General features: G+C 38.4%; 6 protein-coding genes across 6 annotated transcripts; 3 read left to right on the top strand and 3 right to left on the bottom strand. All coding sequences in view use genetic code 12, as the record gives it.

Moving 5' to 3' along the window:
- Positions 1-72: 72 nt before the first annotated feature.
- On the bottom strand, positions 73-939 carry CYC3 (holocytochrome c synthase; the record flags this gene model as incomplete). Its single annotated transcript, XM_051814859.1, has 1 exon — positions 73-939. The coding sequence occupies one exon, from the start codon at positions 937-939 to the stop codon at positions 73-75; it is 867 nt and encodes a 288-aa protein (XP_051671727.1).
- A 3,147-nt stretch (positions 940-4,086) lies between these two features.
- Positions 4,087-5,025, bottom strand: CANMA_002755 (uncharacterized protein; the record flags this gene model as incomplete). The annotated part of the gene is made up of 1 exon (XM_051814858.1): positions 4,087-5,025. One exon carries the CDS (start codon positions 5,023-5,025, stop codon positions 4,087-4,089), a length of 939 nt encoding a protein of 312 aa, XP_051671726.1.
- A 5,852-nt stretch (positions 5,026-10,877) lies between these two features.
- On the top strand, positions 10,878-11,936 carry CLN3 (cyclin; the record flags this gene model as incomplete). Its single annotated transcript, XM_051814857.1, has 1 exon — positions 10,878-11,936. The coding sequence occupies one exon, from the start codon at positions 10,878-10,880 to the stop codon at positions 11,934-11,936; it is 1,059 nt and encodes a 352-aa protein (XP_051671725.1).
- A 4,174-nt stretch (positions 11,937-16,110) lies between these two features.
- Positions 16,111-17,787, top strand: CANMA_002753 (uncharacterized protein; the record flags this gene model as incomplete). The annotated part of the gene is made up of 1 exon (XM_051814856.1): positions 16,111-17,787. One exon carries the CDS (start codon positions 16,111-16,113, stop codon positions 17,785-17,787), a length of 1,677 nt encoding a protein of 558 aa, XP_051671724.1.
- A 2,685-nt stretch (positions 17,788-20,472) lies between these two features.
- Positions 20,473-22,422, top strand: GDS1 (Gds1p; the record flags this gene model as incomplete). The annotated part of the gene is made up of 1 exon (XM_051814855.1): positions 20,473-22,422. The coding sequence occupies one exon, from the start codon at positions 20,473-20,475 to the stop codon at positions 22,420-22,422; it is 1,950 nt and encodes a 649-aa protein (XP_051671723.1).
- Positions 22,423-22,638: 216 nt separating this feature from the next.
- On the bottom strand, positions 22,639-24,534 carry CANMA_002751 (putative electron-transferring-flavoprotein dehydrogenase; the record flags this gene model as incomplete). Its single annotated transcript, XM_051814854.1, has 1 exon — positions 22,639-24,534. One exon carries the CDS (start codon positions 24,532-24,534, stop codon positions 22,639-22,641), a length of 1,896 nt encoding a protein of 631 aa, XP_051671722.1.
- Between the last annotated feature and the right edge of the window lie 369 nt (positions 24,535-24,903).

The raw sequence follows: 24,903 nt of genomic DNA, 5'->3' as shown, positions 1-24,903 counted from the left end.
AAAAGAAAACATCGGAAAACGATTATATACACATGTAAATACCAAAGAGCCAGACATAATATATCTCCCCTCTTAAAACTCATCAATCTCACCCATTGCCTTTTTCCAAACCGGACCGGCAAACGTGACAATCCTATCGCGAATGCTTCCAAAGCCATCCAACGCAGGTCTGGTGTCCAACATGAACGCAGGCATTCCCGTTTCCTCGTCATCTGGCGCACTATAATAGTCTATCACATATCTGACCTCTTTCCAGCCTTGGTTTCTTCCTTGACTTCTCAACACGGTCCAGTCATGCCTATCAAATGGGGGAATGGTGTTAAATGTTTCCGGGAACAACTGGCCCAACCATAAATACATGCGAGCTTTTGGGGAGAGATCGTGGGGCTTTCCTGTGAATTTCTTTAACCTTGGTTCAATCTTTGTATCCTTGGTGTATTTGTCCTCCCATTCCAAAATTTGTTGCCAAGCACCCTCGTTAAGGAAATTGTGTACTTCAACCATGGACTCCACCGCATCCTCAGGGATACCATCTCCTTTTCCCTTGGCTAGCATTGCATTAAGCATTTGCTGTGGCGACGGGTACTCCCATTGGCCTTGGTCGGGGGTTTCGCCTCGTGGAATAGTTGATATCGTTCTTTCTGTAGATAATTTGATCTTCTGTCCAGGTGCGAGTTCACTTGAAATAGCCATCGGCATGTTATTCATAGGATTCAAAACTTCGTCGTTATCTTTTGAAAGAACGGGGCATGTTGGAGCAGCAGCAGCAGCAGCAGCAGATGCTGATGCAGATGCTGATGATGGGTTGCTTTTGGTGTATGCCGAGTGGTCAATAGGACATGCCAGTAGCGAAGATGAAGAAGGGTTTCCAGTTTGTGGTTGTGTTTGTACTTTTGATGCTGATGCAAGATCAACCTTGTCTGACCAAAACCAACCCATGATGATGATGAAGAAGATGATGTGTGTGTGTCTATTGTTGTAATGATCTGTCCTATAGAGATGAGATAATTTCTGTTTACTAATAACTGTGACTTTTAGTGCGACTGGAAAAAAGAAATTTAATTCCGAACGATTCCCAATGATGTTTCGTTGGGCATCTAATTGTTACATCGTTATCCTTGGTTCAATGACAAGCTTGATTGATCATTGATCTTCAAGAAAAGGGAGCAGCAAGTAGAGAAGACTCTCTGCACCATTGTAGACAACTTTAGGGTATATCAGTTTGTAGAATTTTTGTGACAAAAAATGCTTCTCCCAACTCGTCGTAAACAAATTAGTAACTGAATTAGTGGATGTCGTCATAGAGACTATAGCCCCAGAAAATGACCTACACCCTAAGACACCCACCATCTGTGTCTGAAGAAATTAGGCACCTTCTCAGTTTGGTTAGTTTCGGAAGAATTACGCGGGACAACTGTTACGTTTTTGCACCAAATTTAGATAACTAAATTTCTTTGTATCTCACAATAGACCGTAGCAGCCACCAAGTATATTACATAAGCTTTACGGCGAGAAGAAATATTCTTCGTAAGTGGTCTCCTTACGTAGACGATTTTCGAAAATGTTAGCAAAGTAAAGACATTGTCTCCATTACGACAAATGTCTGGGGGCTTAGTAAATAAATCAGGCTTTAAACTCAAAAGGCGCCGTGAAAGACTAAAGGTGAAACCAATGTCTCCACATAAGCCATAAATAAGGGGGTGAATTTAAATATTTTAAAGACGGGGATTTCCGTTATCCAGTATCAGAAAAAAAGAGTAAATTAGGTTATTGTTCGTATTCAAATTGTTGAACTAGGCCGAAACAATGTGTTAAAACAAACAATTGTGTTTAATCGCGGTAAGAGCGAAGAAGCCTTTTTTTTTTCAGGAACTGCAACAGTGGTGTCGGATTAACTTTGTTCATGGTGATTTTTTATCTTTACCTTTGTCTACAGCTTCGGGGAAGGGTCATTTTAACCATAGCTCTTGAAACCTAATACATTATTCTTGAACGTTGTTTGATTCATGACGTCTCGTTCTCTATACCAACTCCAGCCGCCAGTAAAAGAAGGTTGCTAAAACATTTACTGAACGCCGTATCTGCTCATCAACTTTGTGGCTCCCAAACCTCTAAAATCGCATACAATAGGACTGGACCAACAGAGTCTGAACAAACAAAAAAAAAAAATAAAAAACGTATGATTGTACGCAATAGAGACATTAAAACCCCATCGTCTGCAAAAGTAAAGCCCTTTGTAACATGCGTCTGTTGCCCCGTTGAAGTAAGACAAGGACTCAGGCTGATTCCATTGCATCCCAAATAGGTTAAATTGATGTTCCCATTACGTGGCGGAATTAATGCTAAATATTAATAGTAACAAGAGCCCACAATTGAGGCGTTAGCAAACTATTTTGTAACAATAGTCCAGAGTCAACCAATTGGAGCTTCCGGTGCACTCTGTTTTTTTCCTTGAACCGAAAAAAAGGAATGTCAATTAACACGTTAGGTGAGACCTTAGGCAAGCAGAGCTATTTCAATGTCTTATAATTCTAAGATGTACAAGAAATTGGCTTTCGGGTTTATTTGTGAACCATTACTTTGCAAAATTTGCAAGGGTGTATCTTCAGCCATTCGGCACACAGCTGTGTGCCGAAAAAGAGAAAAAAATCTATTCTGCACGGACTTGGTTGCATTTACGGACTTCGCGAACTAGAGAGAAAGGGGTGGAGGGGAGAGAAAGAGGTAGAAAGTCCTTCTGTAGTTGCTCTTAATTGGTTTAGTCTGACCCATTCTTGTGTCCCATGGTTAATGGCACAAATTCATTGGTTTGTCGAAGAACAGCGCCTTTATTTCGTTGCGAATTTCAGTTGACCTCGAAGAAGTTTCTCTTGGTTTAATTAATAACCTATTATGGAAAAAAAAAGGAGAGTGGAAAAGAGGAACAAAACCGAAGAATATCTTGTTCTCTTTTGTTGTCATCAGACACGGAATTATTACTAGACAAATATTTTGTGTCTCATGTCTGCATAAACTAAGCAGTTTATGTAATCAAACAGAAAATTGATTTATGGACAGACAAACAACCTGACAATACAAGAAAGAAGTTAGCAGTTGGGTCAGAGAAAAAAGCCATACTTTATCACAACAACAACAACATCGTTATCTTCGTCAACCAGCAAGCAGAGCAATGCTACAAGTTCGAATACATGCCACACTTTTATAACTCTCAGTGAATAATGTGTTTCCACTTCTGTCCTCTCTTTTTATTTGGTGACGTAGCGAAAAGACACAAGAATAATCCTAGTAAAAGAGAAGAAAAAAAATTTTTTAAACCACATTTCAATCTTGGTTCAGCAATTACTCTTCGAAAAAAGATTGACACACTCCAATGACTTGGACTTGGCCTTGCAGGCCCGAGCAGACCCCACAATAGGCACAATTTACTTGCTTTATTATCAATGCTTGAACTTCCGCCAACATACAACCGCCCAAAGCATGAAATTGTTGTCAACTTTCTTTTGTGACGGCTATAGCAATTTTTATTGCCAAAACCTCAGAACTTGTGGAAAATTCCAAAATAGTCGTCTTGAAGGCCTTGAAGCCGCGTTTGTGTTGTGAAATTTAGCAGGTGGTTTACTTTCTGAATTCGAAAAGGTTGTTGAAATTCCACCACATATCTTTTTAAATACACGTGATGTTTCTCTTTTAAAAAATTGCACAAAATCCAAAATATTATATATGCATAACGTTTATAATAATGGACGGTGTTTCTAGACAAAAACCTGCACACAGTCAAGAATTTACGAGGTCTACAATGCTAACGCATAACGGCTTAATTATGCATTTAAATTATAATAAAAAAAAGCTTATTACGAAATAGGTCAAATTGGGTAACAACACCAAAAAAAGAGGGAGAACCTGTTGCTTCTGGGTTAGTTTAGTAACAGTATTATTGACATAGGAGAATACAAAGCATGCCACAGGTCCATGATAATGAAACAAATAAACGGCTTCACTCTATGTAAACCAACCTCGTTCTGTTTATAAACAAAAAGAAGCCCCAAACTGGCCAACGAGACCAGCACGTATCGAACCGTGTTTTAATCAAGCATCCCTCAATGAGTTATAATGCTCTCCTAATCCATACGAATGTTTATAGTATCCCAATTGTAATTCTGGACTGCCATCCTCCTCTCCCTCTTCCTTCTTAGCTAAAGCATCAATGTTGGCTTCCTCATTTATCTTCAAGGTGGCAGCACCAGCTACGTGGACAGCAATACAACAGTTGAACACTTTGGCCAAGGCTAAAATCTCCATGTCAGAGCCCCACATTGCGGTTGAGGTCAATTCACGACAATAATCATCAATGTCTCTAATTTCCCCCATTTGTTCATCAAACAAGAACGGTACAAAGTCATCCTTGTGTGATAGGATGTACGCAGCTGATAGGTCACGCAATTCTTGTATAGGCTTGTCAATGTGGTGACGTTGCAATAATTGGTCTTGGATCGATGCAAAGAGACAGTGGCCATCGGGTTTGATTTCGTACAACTTCAAATTGTTAGCGGCAAGTAGTTGACTCATTGAATCTATTTCGATTTGTCTATAATCAATCGAGTTGGCAGTTTCCTCTCTGGCTTCAGCTTGCACTCGTTCAATTTCGGCCTTGCGTTTGGCTAATCGTTCCTTTTGACGGTTTCGCCTCTTTGGTCCAGATTGGTTTTCGGTATGCAGCTCCTTGTCAGGTTCTCCCACCTGTGAAGGCTCGATATCTTCTGCTTTTTCACTAACTGAGAGTTCAGCTAGCAATTGCTCTGGTGTCAATTTTTGATCTTCATGACCCTGGCCATCGGGATTCTCCAACAGAGCCAACTCCTCAGTATGCTTCTTCTTCAAGGCGTCCTCTAGTTCCTGACATTTACTTAATACCGATTTTCTGGTCTTTTTGGTTGCTTGTTTCTTCAATCCTGTGATTGTTGCGATGAGATCCTTGTTTTCCTTTTTGTGGCGTTGAATCAATTGGTCCATCGTTTCTGAATCCATCTTGCTAATGGGTCATTCAATTTTCTATTTCGCCTTGCGATGAGATGAGATGAGGACACTCTTGCTGATTTGTGTAGTGAAAATTGGTCAACAGTGTCCAATCACAAATTACCTTTGCTCATTTTTTGGTTCTGTCTGAATTTTTTTTTCTTGTTGTTTGTTGTTTTGTTGCAGTTTGTACTGACAGACATTGACGTTGTGAAATGGAGTACTAAGCGAATTGACATAATAACGGTAACAACGTCTTCTCAACAACAACAACAACAACGTACAAAAGATTGAAATGTCACAAGACATGCAAACCTCACCAATTAAATATCCCTATTGTTGGTTTGCGATGAGCTTAGCAATGTGTCTGCTTTTGTCATTTACCCGGAAGGTTTGCTGAAAGGGGGTAAGGCTACATTTACCCAACAAACAAGTCCAACTTTTCTTTGGTGCTATTGTAAAGAAGGTTTGAAGGCATCCCTTGTACGATTATACACCAATAACAGGTGATTTACGCCAGTTGTATGAAATAAAAAGTGGCGAGAGGATTATATACTTTAGAAATTAGACTCATATTAAACGCCAAGCAATGAAATTATAGTCTTTGTTTGACTCAGGTCTAAATCAGGCTGCACTAATAGCTATGTAAGACATGCTACTAACCATTACATATTGTCTATACTACGGTCAATTCAATTGTATTGGTTACAGGTAAGGTAAACAGCAAATCATCCGACTCGTGCATTTTGTGGAGATAGACTTCACCTCATCAAATTTATTTTTTTGCATTTTTTATTGTGCTACTCTTTAAAGGAAGGCTGCCTTGGTCAGACAAAGTGGTTATGCCAGAAATGCACGCATCACCTCATTTGAAAAGCTCATTTCTCGCAACCATTCTCTGAGGTAATGGTCAAACTATGCTATCTCAATTGAGTGATGGCGGAAACCTTTGTCGTGTTTCATGTTTGAATAGCGGGGCTTATTCGCTTCTCTTTACCCAATTTTCTTTGACTAAGCTTTTTTTTTCATTAGAGTTCCCCCTTTTTTCAGTTGCCAGTTAGAGCCAAAGTTAAAAATACCTTGCAAATTACGTAGTGTAGTGCAAAGACCGATCATAAAATTGGAAAAACTGAGTTCGACACAAAATTAAGGTTATCGATCATCTACAAGAATTTTATTATAATTTGTTGCTGCCAGATTGAGCCCAAGTTAGAGTGAGCTATAGCACTTTTTTAAAGAAAAGTGCGGTTTAATGGTTGAATACATCGAGTGTTGTAGAGACGAAAGCAAATCAAGTGAAAGGCAATTGGGTCAAAAAAGAGATGATTACCCAAATTTGCAGCGGCTCATTGATCAGTAAGATGAATGGCTGAGTCGTAACCAAAAATAACCCTTCACCCCTTCACGTTGTGTTGAGTGCATTGTTAATAATACGTTAAACAAAACAACCTTAGAGCAAAATTGACTGTCTGTCTGGTCTACACAAAAAGAAGCTAAATGAAAGAAAGAACAAAAAAAACTAGAGTTTTACATTTTTTTTAGTAACATGTGGATTAACGCAAAATAAGTGAATTGCTAAGCCATTGAGTTTTTTAAAAAAGGAGAGAGAATACGTAAGGTGATGATAGTTAGTACAACCCCATTCTCAACCCGTAAGTATGGGGTAGTATGGCGGTGAAAAGGTTTCAAGAATTCTGAAAAGTGTTAGAAGCTTCTTTTTTTTGTTTAGGGCATCGAACGTTTGTTCACTTTCCCTATCTTTACCCCTCCCTTTGTTGCAAATTTCCGCCGACGGTAGACGGATCTTAACGTCGATGACTTTTTCTTTTAAAGTAAAACAAACGCGATACTAAAGTGATTACGGATTTATTTTGTCCTCTTCCTGCTGCTAAAAGGACTGAAGCTTTTTTTTAAAAAAATAAACTTTGTCTAAATTATGTCCATATTTTTTTCTCCACTTTCCATAAACTGATGTATTAATTCCGGTGAGATAAGATCAATGTAGTCAGTATCCTACTTTTTGAAAGAGGTGGTACTTGATGGGGAAGGGTGTGAAGTGTACTAGCTTTTGCAATGAGCATGTGCAAGAGCCAATTGATTAATCCATCACCTCGTAGCAGGAATGCCTTTGTACTAGGCTCGGAGCTTAGAGTATTAATCGGGAAAGCTTATACAATTTGTCAATATTTGTGTAGCGTTTATCATCGAATTAAATAGATGCAGTTTTTGTGGTATAAAGGTTATAAGTCGTAGCTGGTACTTCTCAGCGCTTAAAAAAAAAGACTGCGAAGAGAAAATTGGAAAATTCAGACAAACAAAAATTAGAGGAGATGAATAGGAAAAAATAATCCAAAAAAAAAGAAAAGTAGAAAAGTAGAACAATCTCAACCGATAAACACTGAGACATCAGCAGTATATTACCAGAAAACTAAGATTAGGCCCAGGTGGATGTTATCTTACCTAGCGAGATAATAAAGTAGATCGATTTTGAAAAGACAGTTGTTAATCGCTTTGTAGTTCGAAGGAGCTGCGCAATGGAAAGCAAAAGTAGATAAATTGCGCTTTTTTTGTGCACCACGAAATCTATGTCGAGGCAAACTTTGGTTATTCGGAAACTTTTACTCCAAAAATCACCTTTCCTCCTTTCAAAGGCTTTCGCTTTTGCGTTACTAAAAGCTGCATGTAATTGCTAAAAAGTCAAGCTCCTAACCTTGTAGAACATTTTTTTCTATTTCTTTTCAGTTTAGATTTCCCAATTCTGATTATTATCTGTCCGATATTTTGACGATAAAAAAAAAGAAAAGAAAAAACAGTAAAGTGTCTTTTGTGTAATGTGCTTAAGTAGAGGAAAGCCACAGTACTCACCATCCACTTAGCGTCGAAATACAGCGGAAAAAAAATGGGAAAAAGAAATGAACGTTTGTGTGATTCCGTTTGATTTGTGTACACTGTCAGATTCCGAGTCTTGTATAATTGGAACACCTGCACTTAACAACCATCCGTAAAAAGCCTTGTGGCAAACGTTTATACCATTTTGCTCTTTCGTCAAGGCGTACGAAAACTTTAGACTTCTTTTTTGGTCGGATTTAATCCTCGTCAAAGCGCGGTTGATGATTGGAGAAAAAAAACTAGTTTCAAAGAGGCGTACACTAGTTAGCACTGAAACAGTGTTTTGGAAAGGAGGGAGCCGTATGCTGAGGTCCTTTTCCATTCAGCCTTCAAATAACCCGTTCTGGTAAAATGCTTCTCCATTGTAATTATATATTGTCTTGTTGTAACTGTTATAAAATAAGCTCCTTTTATCTTTTGTGTTTCTCTCAAGCAACAGAAGCAGACAGAAAAACAGAAAGATTATTATACCGAGTTGGACGAACTGAAAGTGGAAGAAAGAATAATGGTGAAATAAAAAGAAAAGAAGTCTAAAATTGGTTAAAAAAGTTTTTCTATACGCAGGAGGCAAAACAAAAAAAAAAAGTTTTGATTTTCTCGCACTACGACAATCCAAAAGAAACAACTATGACATACACACAAAGACAAGGACATAGTTGAACAATAGGTGGGCATTTGGAAAAGTATATTGAATGATGTTTACTCCTATTTCTCTGAAGAGCTAATTTTATACTGATGCATAAGAAAGTCTATACACAATAACAGACAATAATGGGGGGAAAGAGGGGGAGCCGAGAGCCGAGAGATAGATATAGCTAGAAGGAGAGACTGCTTGTAGTGAAGCACGTTTCATGGTTGGGCGGCTCATACAGAATCCTGTCCTAGAAGTTGTCAAGTGCACTAGATATGTATAGCTTTCCGCACCTTGCAACCATCTCTTCGTTGCGAGGAGCTACCATTATGGTGTCGTTGTTACGTGGAAAGAGGTGCAGGAAATGTCTAAGACTTAAAGTTAATTCAAATCAGTCGTAGAAGCGATTGCCTTACAATCTTTGCCCTAGAGACCTGAAGAGACCTAAAAAAAGAAAAGAAAAGAAAGGCCGAAATTCTTATCCTCAAGGAAGAAGGGAGGTTGGCAAGAAAAAAAATACTAGCGTTTCGTGGGTGTGACAATTATCCCGAAGAAGGGCGGACACTGGTAGTAGTGTGTATATATAGATCAATTGTAATCGTAACTGTTGTTTATTGTCTGTTGTCTGTTGTCTGTTGTGCTGCCTTTTATTAAACATGTACTGTATACTCTAGTACACATAGGGTGAAATTTCACAGTTATTGTGTTGTAGTCGCTCGCTCAAAGAGCGAGAGAGGGAGCCCAAACCCAAACCCAAATTTTATTTAATGCCTTACGAGAATAGGTTGAAGTAAATAGTTACCTCTTTGTGGCTCAAATGAAACGGCAGACATTTTTTATCTTTGTGTTATAACATAATAATGTCTTATATGCACAACAGACACACACCTTTTCTAAAAATAATATGAATGAATGAATTTAGATAGAGAGACAGACATAGACTGAGAGAGTATACAAACCACACCTCCTTCTTTTTCATAAACAGTCCAGTACTGCATAATGGCAGCCACAAACACAAAAGCCACTCACGACCCATTCGATTATTGTCCTTCATTAAGCGTCTAAATATACATATACTAACACAATAAATTTTCATTATTCGAAAATTGCAAATATCTTTTCATCATATAAGAACAACCAACAATCCTTTCAAAAATCTGGATACCGATAAACTTTTCTCAATTCTACTATTCCTTTTTTGGCATTCATCCTGCTTTGATATCATTAACCCAGAAGTTACACACACACCACCACCACATCCACTGCATTGATTTAACCATCTTCACCACCGACAACACTTACACTGCAACAACGGGTTCACCCTTTCACATATTTCTTCCTCTACAATACCAACACCCCTACATTCATCACCCACCCACCTACTTGTTTACATTCTTTTGCTCTCATTTTTATTTTTCATTTTTGTTTTGGCAATTGTTTGATACTTTTTTAAGTTCTCCTAAACGCTGTTACTTTCACTAGTCTAACCAAAGAGGAGCCAAAAAGGTATTATATATATTCATAGAGACACTCAAACAAAAGCAACAAATTACTTCAACATTGATAACTTTAACTGTAACAGTTTTGAGCTAGAGACTCGGTTCATCGGCATAGTCATCATCATTTGCTTGGTTTTAGTTTTCCCATTTTCTTTTCATACATTTTTTTGCATAGTCATCACCAACCACACCTATACATATACACATTTGAACACAGTACCTCCCAACAATAGCAAATACTATTTTTTATAAACATCGCCGATCGTTCACTTGATACAGAAATAATTACATTTAACGACAAAAGGGATTCTACATATATATATATATTCCCACTTCAGACATTACACGCCAAACACTTTTTTAACGTTCTTTTGCATTCAAACTTCCAAAGTTTTTACGTTTATCACGGTTCACGTTATATCACACATTTCGTTACACGGTTTACTTATTATATTTTTTTATTTTTGATACATTATAGATAGATATCTTTCTCAGCTCAGGTTTTGTTGCAAAAGTTGATCCAAAGATACACACCACATACAGATACACATTTCCTTTATTTTTTTATTGCATAGTTGAATAGTACTGGCTACTATTTAAAAGAGTTTACGCAAATCACATCTCACCACTCACTATCACTGGCTTGATCCTATTGGCTCGACATTTGGATAGTTTGTCGTTGGAAGAAAGTGAATTTGTATACTGAGCTCACCTTGAAGTTTTGGAGGTCACTTGCGGTCAAACAATTTTTTTACCACCAAGCAAAATCAACCACCAAATATATTCAACTCACACACATACCACTTAGCAAACTTCATTAGCTAGTCACACTACATTACATTGACATGATTTCGTCCTCGCCTGATGCTTATCACCAGACGAGAGTTGTGCAGCTGCAAATCAAGTCGTCCAACTCCAATTTGCAACAGATGGAGCGTAAGACCCACACGTCAACCGTGTCAGAGTACCAATTGGACATGTTGGAGCACCTATTATCAGTTGAGTCACGCACTTTGCCCAACATATCATTGATTGAACAACAACCCGAGATCAAATTGAGCATGAGACCTTTGTTGCTTGATTTCTTGATGGAGGTGATTACAATTCTCAATCTATCGCGATCGACATTTCCCTTGACGGTGAATTTGATTGATCGTTATTGCTCAACCAGAATTGTCAAGAAACAGCATTATCAATTGTTGGGATTGACGAGTTTATGGATAAGTTGCAAAAACTTGGATCCTAAGTTTAAAATACCTACATTGAATGACTTGCGCAAGATTTGTGTTGACAGTTATAACAAGGAGTTGTTTATCGAAATGGAAAAACATATCTTGAAGTCGTTGGAATGGGTTATTAATAGTCCTACATTTGATGCTTTTGTCGATGTGTTTCTCAACATGTTGGTGTCAGTTAATGACGCCAATTCAAGTGTGATTAAAAAGTACTACAACAAGATTAAACTTTCATCATACTACCTCGGTGAGTTGTTTCAGTTTTATCCCAATATGTATTTTGAATACTCGTCGTCACAAATTGCCATTCTTGCCATCATGTCAAGTATATCTACGTTGAAGCTTCCGATTAACCTCATGTCCATTTTGACTTTTTATAATACGCTATTGGAAAGTGCAACTGTACAGTTGACGATTGAAAATTTCCAAAGTGCATTCAAGTCGATTAGAGTATTGGCGTTGCCTAATAGTTTACAACAAAAATATTGTGTTAATAATAACCAAAATAATTTGCCACCAAAAACACCCAAAGTGTCGATGCCGTTGACACCTGGACCTAGTCCGGAAGAGAAGGTGTCAAGGAAAAGACACAGTGGTCTTGTCGATTCGCTGATGGTTGCCGGCCATGAAAGGAAGAGAAGTTGTATAGATTTAGGTGTAAGAATATAATAATAATAATAATTGGTATGAAAAGAGAATGTAGTGTAGGTCATTGATTCGTTCTAGAACTCGCCAGATGAAAGGAGTGTTGCAACGATCAAGCGATGGTGTACATGCGTCTCTGTGTGTGGATCATGCCACCAGGGCATCATAGCCCATTGTTTGACAAATTGGCTGCTGAGCGCAATGCATTCTGCATGAGAATTTTATTGCCTCTATCATTGTGGTTGGTGGCGGCAGCAGACACAGACCTTTTACCAACCATTTGCGCAACGGTTAAAAATGATTTCTAGATGGTTGCTCAAATAGTAGGCGACCCTTTGCAGAACCCGTAGTGCTCAGAGGTCAGAAGTGTGGAGTGATTCAGACAGACAGAATAAAAGACGAATTTCACTACTACTTTTCAATGGAACATAAAATAGAAGTAGTTTTTAGTCTCCCTCCCCCATAGAAAGACGTAAATGTGTGTGATTTGTCGATACAGAGCAGTATACTGGGTTTATCAATTTTGTGTTGCATTCAAAGCCACAAACTAAAAGTACTGTCCCCAAATTTCTGTCTGTTGTTGCACTGACTTATTTTTCAAAATTCCACTGCGTCGTCGTCAAAGTATGGAGATTTTGTCAAACCAAACGTTCTTCAGTCAGTTTAGCAAACGTCTCTATGTAATTGAAATTTTTACCCTTCTTGTGCATAGTTGGTGTGTGCTATCGTCAACGTCAAGCTTTTTGAAAGTCACATGTCAAATTGATTTAACTCTGGATACATACCACTTCTTCCACGCCCCCTTCCACGTCTCATTTTCCACCCTTAGCACTCCTCACACTGTCTGTATATTACTTATCTTCTACCGAATTTCAGTGTAACAGCTAATCATTGTTGTATCTCAATAGAGGAATATAGGGGGGTTGACTAAAAAATTTCAAATCAATGTCTGTTTTTAGTTAGCAACACGATCATATTAACTGCACAAGATAATTTAAGGATAATGGAAGTGTGGGAATGAACTAGAAACAGACACTAACTCACAACCATTTATATCTGCTCTCTGTTGCTTTTACTGTAGCCTATTCTTATTGTAAGAGGTACTGCACAATAGCGGATAAGAAGAAAGGTATAGAAAGTAGAAAGAATAGGTTGCAGGTAAGTATCCCTTTCTGATTCCAACTTGAAGATCAGCTGCTTCACTAGGTTCAGTGCATATTTCTATTAATATTTCGGCTGTTTCAATAGAGAATCTGTGATTGACGAGGCAGACCGAGTAAAGCGAAAGGAGATCGGCTGAGGGTGCTGATTAGAAAAGAAAAAAACGAATAAAGAAATATCCTTGGACCAATGTCGTCTACCAGCTCCTCTTTTTTCTGGTCGTCTATCGGTCCTCGGTTCAGCCATATGTTGTCAGTGAAACGTTTGATGTCCTTTACATTCGTGACGGTCCTTTTATACTCGTTGGGGAGAGGAGTTGGGAGGGACGTTATATGAAGCTGTCCATATACATTTATACGAATAACAATTAGGGAAAACAATGGAACTAAAGGTGTTGTTATTGTCTGTAAAAACATGAAATAGAACCAGAAGATAAGATGTTCGAGAATTGGTATACTCGTTTTGTACGAAACAAAGTAAAAATAGCCGTATTGGGTAGTAGTAGTTAGCAGAAGAGCAGTGAGTGGGCGAGTAAAACTTAGCCACTTTACATATTTTTTGAAAGGCTCGAGCCAAGAAAATAAGTATGAGCGCTTATTGGGACGATCTTTCTCTATCTTCATTTTGTACGGGGGCGGCAAATAGTTGGTTTACACCGAACGGAAGGGAGCTAGGCGAGTGCTAAAAAGGCAACACCTACATTGCTATGTTTGTAAGCTCCTTCTTGACAAACAGTCAATGCAAGAAGCGAGGTTATAAGAAGAGAAAAAAAGAGAAAAGATTCATTTTGTTGATTATTTCCGTGTCTGCATTCATGTGTCTGCTATTGTTTTCAAGCTTTCTTTCTGGTGTCTGAAAAATTTCGACCAAAATGGAAAAATTAAAGAATCAGACAGACAAAGAATAAGAATAAGAAGAAAGATAATAAACTTTAAAACCCAATTCAGGTAATGTAACGTGGTAATAAAAGCTTTTAAAAAAGGGGTGAATAATAAACAAAAGCAGCGGCAGCAGCAACTTCTATTCTCTTTTGGCTTTGAGAGAAGAACAACGGTTGACGCAAATTTTTTCCAGAGATCTCCTAACCACCTTGCCATTTGATAGAATAAAAACAAAAAAAAAACATTCTCGTAACCCACGTTTTAGTCGTACGAAGCCTACATCACTATGATTCAGGTAACTCTGCTGGTTTTGATAATAACAACAACAATAGGAGCTAAAAAAGGAAGTGTGAAAATCTATTTTTATGGAGTGCAGACTTAAAGGAATGGAAGGAAGGTTAACACCGTTTTTGAAATTGTCTGATTTGGTCTTATAACCACTTTCTGTAGTTAAGTCCGAATTGAGCCATGTTGGAGGGGTAAGAGGAGGGGTGAGGAGGAGTATACAGTTGAAAAAGAGAATAAAGGGGTGGATGTTTTGTATTTTGCTCCGATGGAACATAAGAATTAAGAATCAAAGGCTATCGCCGAAACACGGAGGAATGGAAAACACCCTCCGATAATTTTCATCTTAATCCTTTTCTTTAGTTTTTTTGTCTGTCTGACTAAATATCTAAAACCAAAGTTCAAAACATTGTCTTACCTGGAGAAGAAAGAAAGACCAAAAGAGGTTAACAATGCTTATTTTTGCCTCTTTATTACTCGTGCCATATCCTAAAGATTGCTACTGCGTTTAATCATCCCAGTGACATCATTGTCTTGTTCAATTGTTATTGTTCACACCAAACCTCATTTCATTTAATGCAGTTTTATTTATCGTCAAGACCTGTATAAAGGATAAAAAAAACGTTGAACAATAAAAAACCAAAGAAAATGTAGAGCCACAACTTCCACTACGTTCCACCCCTTGTTTTCCTCCTTAGCTTTTGGATATCAATGCTTGGGGACAATATTACCATTTTTGGGGTGGGGTGGTTATCTTCAGGTTTGTTCTCGCCACGCCTGACAATGGGTGATAAAACATGCTGTTGACTATCCTTTGGTAGGAAAGTCTTATTCTACTTCAGACTGTATCTACTCTTGCTCCAAACATCCCAAAGCATCATTAAACCTCTCAACAAAACTAAAAAGGCAAGCAATCGAGATAAGTCTGTGAGCAGTGCTGGGTAAACCCCCCTTCCCCTTGGTAACACAACAATTGTCTTTGTTTCAATGAAATGATGGAACTTTGTGACACTTCTCTTTTTCCAGTGAATTTTTTTTTTTGTCTGCTCAGTCTTCAAACAGGTATGCATTGTTTGGTTAACTAAATGGTACTAACAATACCACTACAGCTCATTTTAGATATTGCTCAGCCCGTGGAGAACAAAAAAACAAGCCAGGAGTAAATTGTCTAGAGACGACGCTTGAAGTTGTACTCGCCAATGATCATGTGACTTTTCTTTTCATTTTTATTATTATTTGTTTTTTTTTTATCACAGGAGACCTTGCATAGACAATAAGGGGTGTGTAACCAATTCTCATTCACCCCGTGTCTCAGTTATTTCTTTTTCTCCTAACCTTCTTTACAAAGTGTGGTATGGAGTGTCTCACATTTTACGACCTCGCTCGGGTATTGGCTCTCTCTTATTCTTTTTTCCGAGTCAATGGTTATGTTAAACGAAAGGGGAGAATGAAATGGTTCACTTTTGGCTACAATATTTGAAAGGGTCGAAAAGAAAAATATTGCCCAGCCCATTCATTTTGCCTCACATGAAAATTGTGGGACTAATTAAATGCGTTTGATGCCATCCCTGAGGTTTTCTCAAGCTCTCCTCTTTTTTAGGTCAATTGTATTGGATTGTGATGTTTAGGGAGTTTAGTGAAGGGCATTTAATTAATCTATTCTTATCTTTCAGACGACAAAGATGTCACAAAACTGTTACTTGTTGAAATTGAAAAAAGACCCCGACAGAAAAAGAAGATGTCGTACGACACTGATTCTTGTCACGACACTGACAATTTTATTTTTTTCAAGCGATGGCAATGAGACATGGAGAGACCAAGGGTGGACTGATTTCTCACATAGTGTCTAACAAGAGCTCCCTCACACAACAATGACACTGAACCCAAACTTGAATCGAAAGAAGCAAAAAGTTACCCAAAATCAGTACTCAGGATATACCATTCCATCATCACCTGCGACTGAAATAACCACCATTGACACAGCTACGTCCTCAATTACGGCCCGTGAGTTTTTTGCCAAGTTCATATCCCAACGCAAGCCAGTCAAACTTGTTAATAGTAGTAGGACCAACGAGGCATGTTTTCTTGATGTTGAAAAGTTTCAATTGAATAATTTACAAGCGACATTAGCATATGATGATGAGCCTTTGCAAGTGGAGGAATTATTTCAAGGTGGATTTGGACTGGGCCAGAAACGAGTCGATATGATGTTGGGTGATTTACTTCATGAGTTTAAGACAGGTGATAGTGAGTTATATTTGACTACTCAGTATGACCGTGAAGGAGACAATGAGGAAAATGGAAAGGAGCACAAAGTGGGAGATGAAGTGGAGGAAGGATTGGCCGGTGAAAGAACAGAAGAACAAGAAGAACAACAACAACGACAACAACAAGAAGGAGAAGAAGAAGGAGAAGGAGAAGAAGAGGAGGAGGAGGAAGGGACTGCTTTATTTGAACAAATGTCAAATGCCTCATCAATAGACATGAATGACCTACACGATGACTTTGATGACTTTGAAAATCTTTCAAGTGACAACGAAGATGATGATTCAGACTCCGAATATGAAGCTTATCAACGAGTCAAGACATTATATCAACCACCACTCACCAACCTTGCCAAATCATCAAAGGTTTTACCTACAAACCCACCACTTATACCAAACTTAATCCCTCAACAAATTAATATTTGGATGGGTAAAACCGGTCCCACCAACAGAGCCCAATTCTCCATTGACCCATCACAACCATTGACTGAATTGGATCGCAGCATACCCAATAACGGCACGAGCTCAGGACTACATCATGATCATGCTGATAATTTATATGTTTTGGTACAAGGACGCAAGAGGTTTACAATATACAGTCCAAACGATGCTAGTAAATTGTATACAGTGGGCAAAATACATAAGATTTTCAATAATGGAGTCATTGATTATGAAGTTGATGAACAATTTCCTAATTGGAGACTGATTCGCGATGATGGGGCAATGATTGAAGATGTTTTGAATTGGCAAATCAGTCAAACTCAAGACAAGGAGGAGCTTGAACAATTGAATGAATTGCTTTCAATTCAGGAATCGAAACGAAAATGTCACTGCAACAAGAGTCAACAAGATGAAGAGGCAAATTTAAATGGTAATCGAGAGCAACTGCATGATCCTCCTAGCTTTTCCAAAATCCCACCGGCACTACTACACGTCGATGAAGTCGATGATCCTAAACAACAACAAAGACTAATAGAGTTTGCTAATACTCATTTCCCAGGATTCTTGCAGTTGAAGAAAATCACCGTATGGCTAGAACCAGGACATATGTTGTACCTTCCAGCAAGCTGGTTTCACGAAGTATCTAGTTTTGGCGAGGAATGTGATGCAAAGGACAACAATAGTGGTGGGAAAGGGGTACATATTGCATTGAATTATTGGTTTGTGCCACCCAACACTGACAATTTTGACAATTGTTATAAAGACCAGTATTGGCAACAGGATTGGGAAGAGACTAAACAGGCACTCGGTGTATTCATAGATGCAAGTAAACCCACCACCTAAAGAGAGTTACTTTAGTTGGCTGTGTATGTATAGGTTTCATTTTGTGTACAGAAACATAACTGGTAGCACTGGCACGTGTACAAACGAAATTGCAAAATAAAAATTAAAATAATAAAAAGGGGAGCGAGAAACAAAGAAAAATAGAAAATCTATTTTTGGTTGCAAAAACTGTGGAATAGCAAAACAAGAAAACTAAAAAACTAAAATTAAATTAACAAAATCTAAAATTTAAAGTTTTATTTACGTTTTAGGAAATGCGCTTCTTATAAAGATCTAGAATTTAGTTTTTTTAAATAAATGTTTTTTTTTCTGTTCAGTTTAAATCCGAGTGCGCATTAATGTGTAAAGGTTATAGCCCTAACTATGTACAAAATATGTAAATCACACGCCTCAATTCAACCTGATCTCGAAAATCATGCTCTACAATGTCTGTCTATGCTTACGAGCAAGATTGAGCAAAACAAAAGCAAAAGGGAACAGCTTCTTCTTCTCATTGTACTATATTTGATACACTTAAAAGTAGGAGTACCAGGGTTACTGACCTAGTTGCAATTTCTTTTTCACGAAGTTTGTTCAAATTTGTTTACGTGTTCTTTTTCTACTCGCACTTGTATTTTTCTTTCTTTATTGCACAAAAGAGTCTATGGATATATGATTCGGGGCGATAAGAAAGATTAACTACTTTTTTAATTAAATTTTAGTGTGAAAAATTTCAAAGATTGCTATTTTTTCTGATCTGTACAGATAGGAGATATTACTGTGATTTAAAGTCAGAAACCATATTTACTGTGGCCCCACTTTTATGGTGGCTACAGTCTCTTCAACTTTCTCTCTTTCATAGATAAAGCTTCAATATGTATATGATCACATTATCAATGGAGTTATGGATAGGACTACTTGCTGCTACGAACAATTTCAAGCTTTGTGATTTTTTAGTTCTGTGTTGGGGCGCGAGTGGGGGCGGAGAAGAGGAGGGGGGACTTATGACGTGGAGCGACATGGACCGAACAAGCGAAAAAAAAAGGATTAGAGATTCCGCCTTAGTACAGACAATACAAAATTAGGGATCGAAGTAACTGAAGGAGCTGTGGCAAACTGATCCAGCCCCTGTCTTAGACTATACCAACTCAATTAGTACGGTATCGCATTAAGAATGACTATGGCTTTCTCTCCCTCTCCCTCTCCCTCTCCCTCTCTCTCTCTATCTTTCTCCCTCTTCCTCTCTGTCTATATATATATATGTAACTAAAATTAAAAATAAATAAGTAAATAAATAAATAAAATAAAAAGAAATGCGGATTAATTAATTTAATTTAAATTAAGAATTTAAAAAGCTGAAAACGTGTGCTGCTGGATGAGATGAGTAATTCAAATTGGAAGGGTTGTAACCAACAATTGATCTAGCTTTCTAGTAATAATGCTGTTTCTAAAGGACTGGTAGTCCTAAGTGTAAATCCTAAAATCAGAGAATACACACGTGTGACCTCTTCTACAGTCTGTCACCATTCTGTCGTAAAATAATTTTGTCAAAAAAAACTGTGTAGTAATACTGCATATAGTCTAAATTACTTAAAACTGCGAAATAGGAGAAAGATAGTGAACTATTTGTGCACCAGTACACTACCTTTTCTTTTCTTTCTTGTTTATATACAGTACTACTACTACTACTACTACTACTACAGTAACTATAGTTACATAAGTAGTTACGTAATAACAATAAACATCTCACATTTCACCTTTTCTATTACTTTTTAAAATCAAAAACCCTTTGCAAAACCTCCTTTTCTTCTACTCTTTTTACCTCACTATTCACGTTATCATTTCAAGAGACTTACTACTTATAATCACTATTTCTTAAACAGAGGAAATCACCTAAGCAAACAAAGTTCAAAAGACTAACCCCATCAAAACACATTCTTTATCATCATCATTTTTTTTATATATTTTTTTAATTTTGAACTTAAACAACCAACTTTTTACAAGCTAACACCTGAGATTGCTTTTCACATCAATCTTTGAAGTTTATAACACCAGAGTTAACTAATATTTCATTATCATTCGTTAACTACCAAACTACCGCTAAACAGACTTCCACCGATCACAACACTTGCTACAACTACAACAACAAACAAGTTTGTTTATCAACCACTTATCGTTTTCACGTTTAATTACTCCTTCCCCCTTTAACTGCCTACACCACAGTTGTTATGAACTAAATCCATCTATTGGTTGGAAGATTTAATATACTTGATTACGAATTTTTTTTTTATTTTGATTTTTATTTTATAATTTCATTATTGTGATACAGCCTTCTTCATAAAGTCTTACCAACAAGACAACCACACTAAACTGCCCAGCTGTTTTGTCATATTATTATCACTTTACTATTATTACTGTTTTAACTTTCAATTTTGTTGTTTTATTTTACTAAACCAATTTTATTCATATTTTTTTTGCATCAATTCCCCAACATACATACAGCTATATTCATTAAGAATTGATCAATTTTGTATATTACTTCCAAAACAGGACAAAACATATAACTATTCAAAAATTAGAGACTTGCTTTTAGTTTCTATAACACAATAAAGGGAGACATTTTTCAAGGAAATACATCTCCATCTACAATCATTGTTTACTTTGTTTGACTAGATTTGCAGACAAAACACTTTCTCCCAACAAATCATGGCATTAACTGATAGACGCCCTATGGCTTTATCAACAAATACGCCGGTATCTTCACCAACTTTCAACCCAAATACCTTGGGTATTGCTAAAAAAACCAAAACTAGGAACAACAGTTTACCATTGCACCCTACTGAAAAGGAAGACATTGAAGACAAAGAGATGGAAGAGGATGATCAGGAGGCGGGTCTAGAACAAGAGTTTCAACCTCGTGCGAACGAAGACGATGACGACATGGAAGATAATCATGATCAGGATCATGATAATGAACACGATGATGATAACGATGATGATGATGACGACGATGAACAGCACTCAATTGCTTCAGGTTTGGGGAAAATGGGTATTGCTAATGACTCTGAAACTTCCTCAACGTCGAGAAGCACTTCTCCCGATTCAGTTTTGGACAAGAACAAATCTGTAACTAGGGAATCTACCCCACCGACAACAACATCAACTCCATCTTCCTCACAAGGTGACTCTGCAGAAAAAGCCGCAACTACCACTACGACTACCACCACCAGCACCACCAGCACCACCAGCACCACCACAAAAAAGGTCAAAAAGGCTAAACCTGTCTCACGAGCACCAATCGCCACCGGTATTTCTACCGCTATTCCTGTAACTGGTGAGAAACCGAAACCACTCCAAAAAGGGGATGCATCTTTGGAAGATGATGTTTTGTATGCCATTTTTGTTATTCTCTATGAAAGAGATCCCCAGGGCCATGGTTTTACCGTAAAGCAAATTTGTGATGTTTTAACTGAAGAACATCCACAAATTGCCAATTTATCCACCAAGACATCAAATTTGGTTAGTGCCAAGTTGAATGCTTATGTTAAACGTGTCGAAAAGGGAGACACCAGTTTGAAGTACGCCATTTCTCGTGACTGGGCCGATGCATCACCAAAGAGAATGGTGTATGTTTACCGGGGGTTATTGGCACCAGGGTTTGAGGTTGTGGCTAAGAAGTTGACTGATGAGTTGAAACAGCAAAGAGGTGAAGAAAAAGCTCATAATATGGCCCATGATGAGAATAACCACCACAAAAGTGATGATAACGTCGTTGGTGATGCAGATTCCATTGCTGCTGCTACTGCCATTGCCGCCGCCACTACTGTTACTGCTGATTCAAAGTCGTCAGTCGCTACCTCGCCTAAATCAGGGAAAAGAGCTAACAAAGAGTTACCTCCATATACCGATGATTCTCTTGAAGCTGGCAAACAAGCAACATTGGCTAAACCAAGAAGACAAACGATGTTTGACTTGGGTGTTACCAAGAATTCATTTTTCGAAAATGGATCAGGATTTGACAAAACCAATTTGTTTGTCCCCTATGCTTCAGCCCCAGTCACGGCTGCTTTATCCGGTGATATCAACAGTATGACCACTTCAGATATTCTGGAAAAGAATAAGAACGGATCACCAGACATGATGGATCTTGATGTGGATATCGAAGTTGATGTCGATGAAGAAGATGACGATGAATTTGCCAATGTGTTTGCTGATTCCGATGAGGATGATAACGATGACTACTCAGTGATTGAGACTATTCGCAAAAATGGTAAACGATCAAAATCGATGTCGTACTTGTCAATGACCAAAAAGACAAAAGTGTTGACTGCTGCTGCTGCCGCCCCAAGAGCATCTCGTGCACCCAGCTCCCATAGTCCTAATGCTGCTGCTGCCGCTGCGGCATTACATGCAGCTGCACTCAGAGCCATTTCGAGATCGTCTGCTTCTACATCCAATAACAGCAACAACAACAACAACACTGCTAGCGGTATAGAAAATGTTGCTGCTCTTGGCGCTAGTGGCTCTGCTACCTGCACAGGTTCACTCTGCTCCAACAAGAAGTGGTTGAGTGTAATTAGATCAGGGTTCTTGAGTCAAGATATTGGAGCTCCTGAAGATACCAGTTTATCTGACATTGAGAAATTCTTTGCCTAGGGAGGAGGAGTTAGGGGATGCAAGGGAAAACTTCATTCTGCTTCCGCCCTTACCTTCTTTCTTGATTGATATTGCAAGTTGAAATGAGCTGCTACTCTACATAAAAAATAAAAACGATATATAATGTATAACGACTCTTATTTTACATTTGTTTACACTTTTCATTACACAAGCTCTCGCTTTGTTATTTTATGCACGCACATAAAAGTGGATAATCTATGTCATGTAATACTTTGGTCCATCGCCACCTTCAGGCACCGTCCAATTAATATCCTGTGACGGGACTTTAATATCACACGTTTTACAATGAATGCAATTCTGCGAATTGATTTTAAATTCAACCCCCAATTCATTCGACCCATCCGGCAAATATTCATAAACTCCAGCGGGGCAAAATCGTTGTTCAATACCTTGATACTGGGGCCAATTTAATTTAGCATGCTGTTGTAAATCCTGATTTGGCACACGTAAATGGCATGGTTCATCTTCATCATGATAAGTGCCTGTCCGCGAAACTGAGGTTAGTAAATCAAACGTCAATTCATTATCAGGTTTGGGGTAAGTGATGGGGTTGAATTGCGATGCTGGCTTGGTGGCTGCGGCATCGGAATGGTCAAATTGTAACGTCCATGGTTCGTGGCCCTGAGTGATCATCGTGGTTAATCCAGAATGAGCCAAGCCACCAAGAACACCAAGTGCGGAGTTGAAACTTGGTCTTACGTTCCTCACGGCACGTAATTCTTCGTAGGCCCATGATTGTTTGAAATTAGATTCATATTCCGACAATACAATCGCATCATTGGCAATTTGATTCTCAAATTCTTCTTCATCGTCTAATTCCAAGTCCTGTATACGTTCAAATATAGCTTCAGCAGCAAGGATTCCTGATTTAATGGCGGTATGCGTGCCTTTAATCTTAGGCACATTTAAAAAGCCCGCACCACACCCAACCAAGACTCCACCGGGGAAATACAACTGAGGAATACTCTGGTACCCCCCTTCATTTAACGCCCTAGCGGCGTATGAAATACATTTACCTCCTCGCAACACATCGGCATAGTATGGATGCGTCTTCATTCTTTGGAATTCTTGATAGGGCGAGATGTAAGGGTTAGCGTAATCTAACCCAATCACTAGCCCCACGGCAACTAATCCATCACCGAAATGATAAATAAATCCACCTCCATAAGCTGCTGATTCTTTAGTCAAGGGGAACCCCAATGAATGCCCCACATACCCCGGCTTGAAATTTTGCGGCTCGACTTCCCACACTTCTTTAATTCCTAATCCATAAGTTTGCATATCAGAATGTTTACGTAAATCAAATTTTTTAATCAATTGTTTGGTTAATGATCCGTGACACCCCTCGGCAAACACCGTGACTCGAGCATTGAATTCCATTCCTTTTTCAAATGTATCCTTGGGAGCTCCGTTTTTGTCCAATCCCATATCTTTAGTTGCGACTCCAATAACAACATCTTCAGCATCATTGTAGACGACATCGCTAACGGAAATACCAGGGTACAACTCCACCCCCAATTCTTCAGCCTGTTCACTCAAGTATTTGACAAGATTGTTCAAACTGGTGATGTAGTTCTTTCCCTTGTTGGCCATTTGCGGCGGTTCAGGCAACGGCCAACTTGATTTCTCAGTTAGATACTTCATATGATCTTCAGTTACCTTGGTGACTAAATCAGCCGGTACTGGTATATCTTCACCCGACTCAGGGAACAACTCACGTAAAGCTCTTGGTTCAATTACAGCACCACTGACTATATGACTACCAAAATCAGCTGCTTTCTCCAATACAACTACTCGTTTATCGCCATTTCCTTGTTCGTTATCCAATTGCTTCAACTTTATCGCCGTGGCTAACCCTGCAGGACCTGCTCCCACTATACACACATCCACATTATCCTTGGGCCTTTCTTGATTTAGTATCTCTAGCTGCTCTTCAGTCAAGTTAGCTAGACGACGTTGTGAAGTGTGCAATAGTCTAGTAGAAAAGATGGTGCGCCGGTGAGTAGTTATATGACGATGGTAATGTTGCAGTTGACGAGTCAACGCTCGCGTGGTTACAGTTGTAGGTGACTTTAGGAGCCTCGAAAACATGCTGTATATGATAATAAGTTAAATAAATAAACGGAAATGGGAGGTGGTTGAAGTAGTCTTTTTGAGGCTTGCGCTACGACTCATTTAAGGAAAGTGAAAAATTATTTTGACTCAGTTCAATAGTATCCTGCATATAGCTTCAGGCACCCGTGACAAATCAAAATGCATAAATTAATCATCACTGGAAACCAGGAGAAATGATGAAAGTAAAGCCGGTACGGTATGTATGGGGTATTTCTGAGGAGGAGAGGGTGCATCGGATGTAATATGAATGTATGTACAGAGCGGTTTACCTGTTGTGTCTCTTTTTGTTTTACAATGGTTTACAAAATTTGCATTGTTTTGAATTGAATACTTGCTTTAAGTGGC

The sequence above is a fragment of the Candida margitis genome (assembly GCF_024628925.1).
Source record: "Candida margitis strain CBS 14175 chromosome Unknown scaffold3, whole genome shotgun sequence".
Lineage (NCBI taxonomy): Eukaryota > Fungi > Ascomycota > Pichiomycetes > Serinales > Debaryomycetaceae > Lodderomyces > Lodderomyces margitis.
The sequence above is the reverse complement of the archived record's forward strand: the minus strand, read 5'-3'. Positions and strand labels throughout refer to the sequence as shown.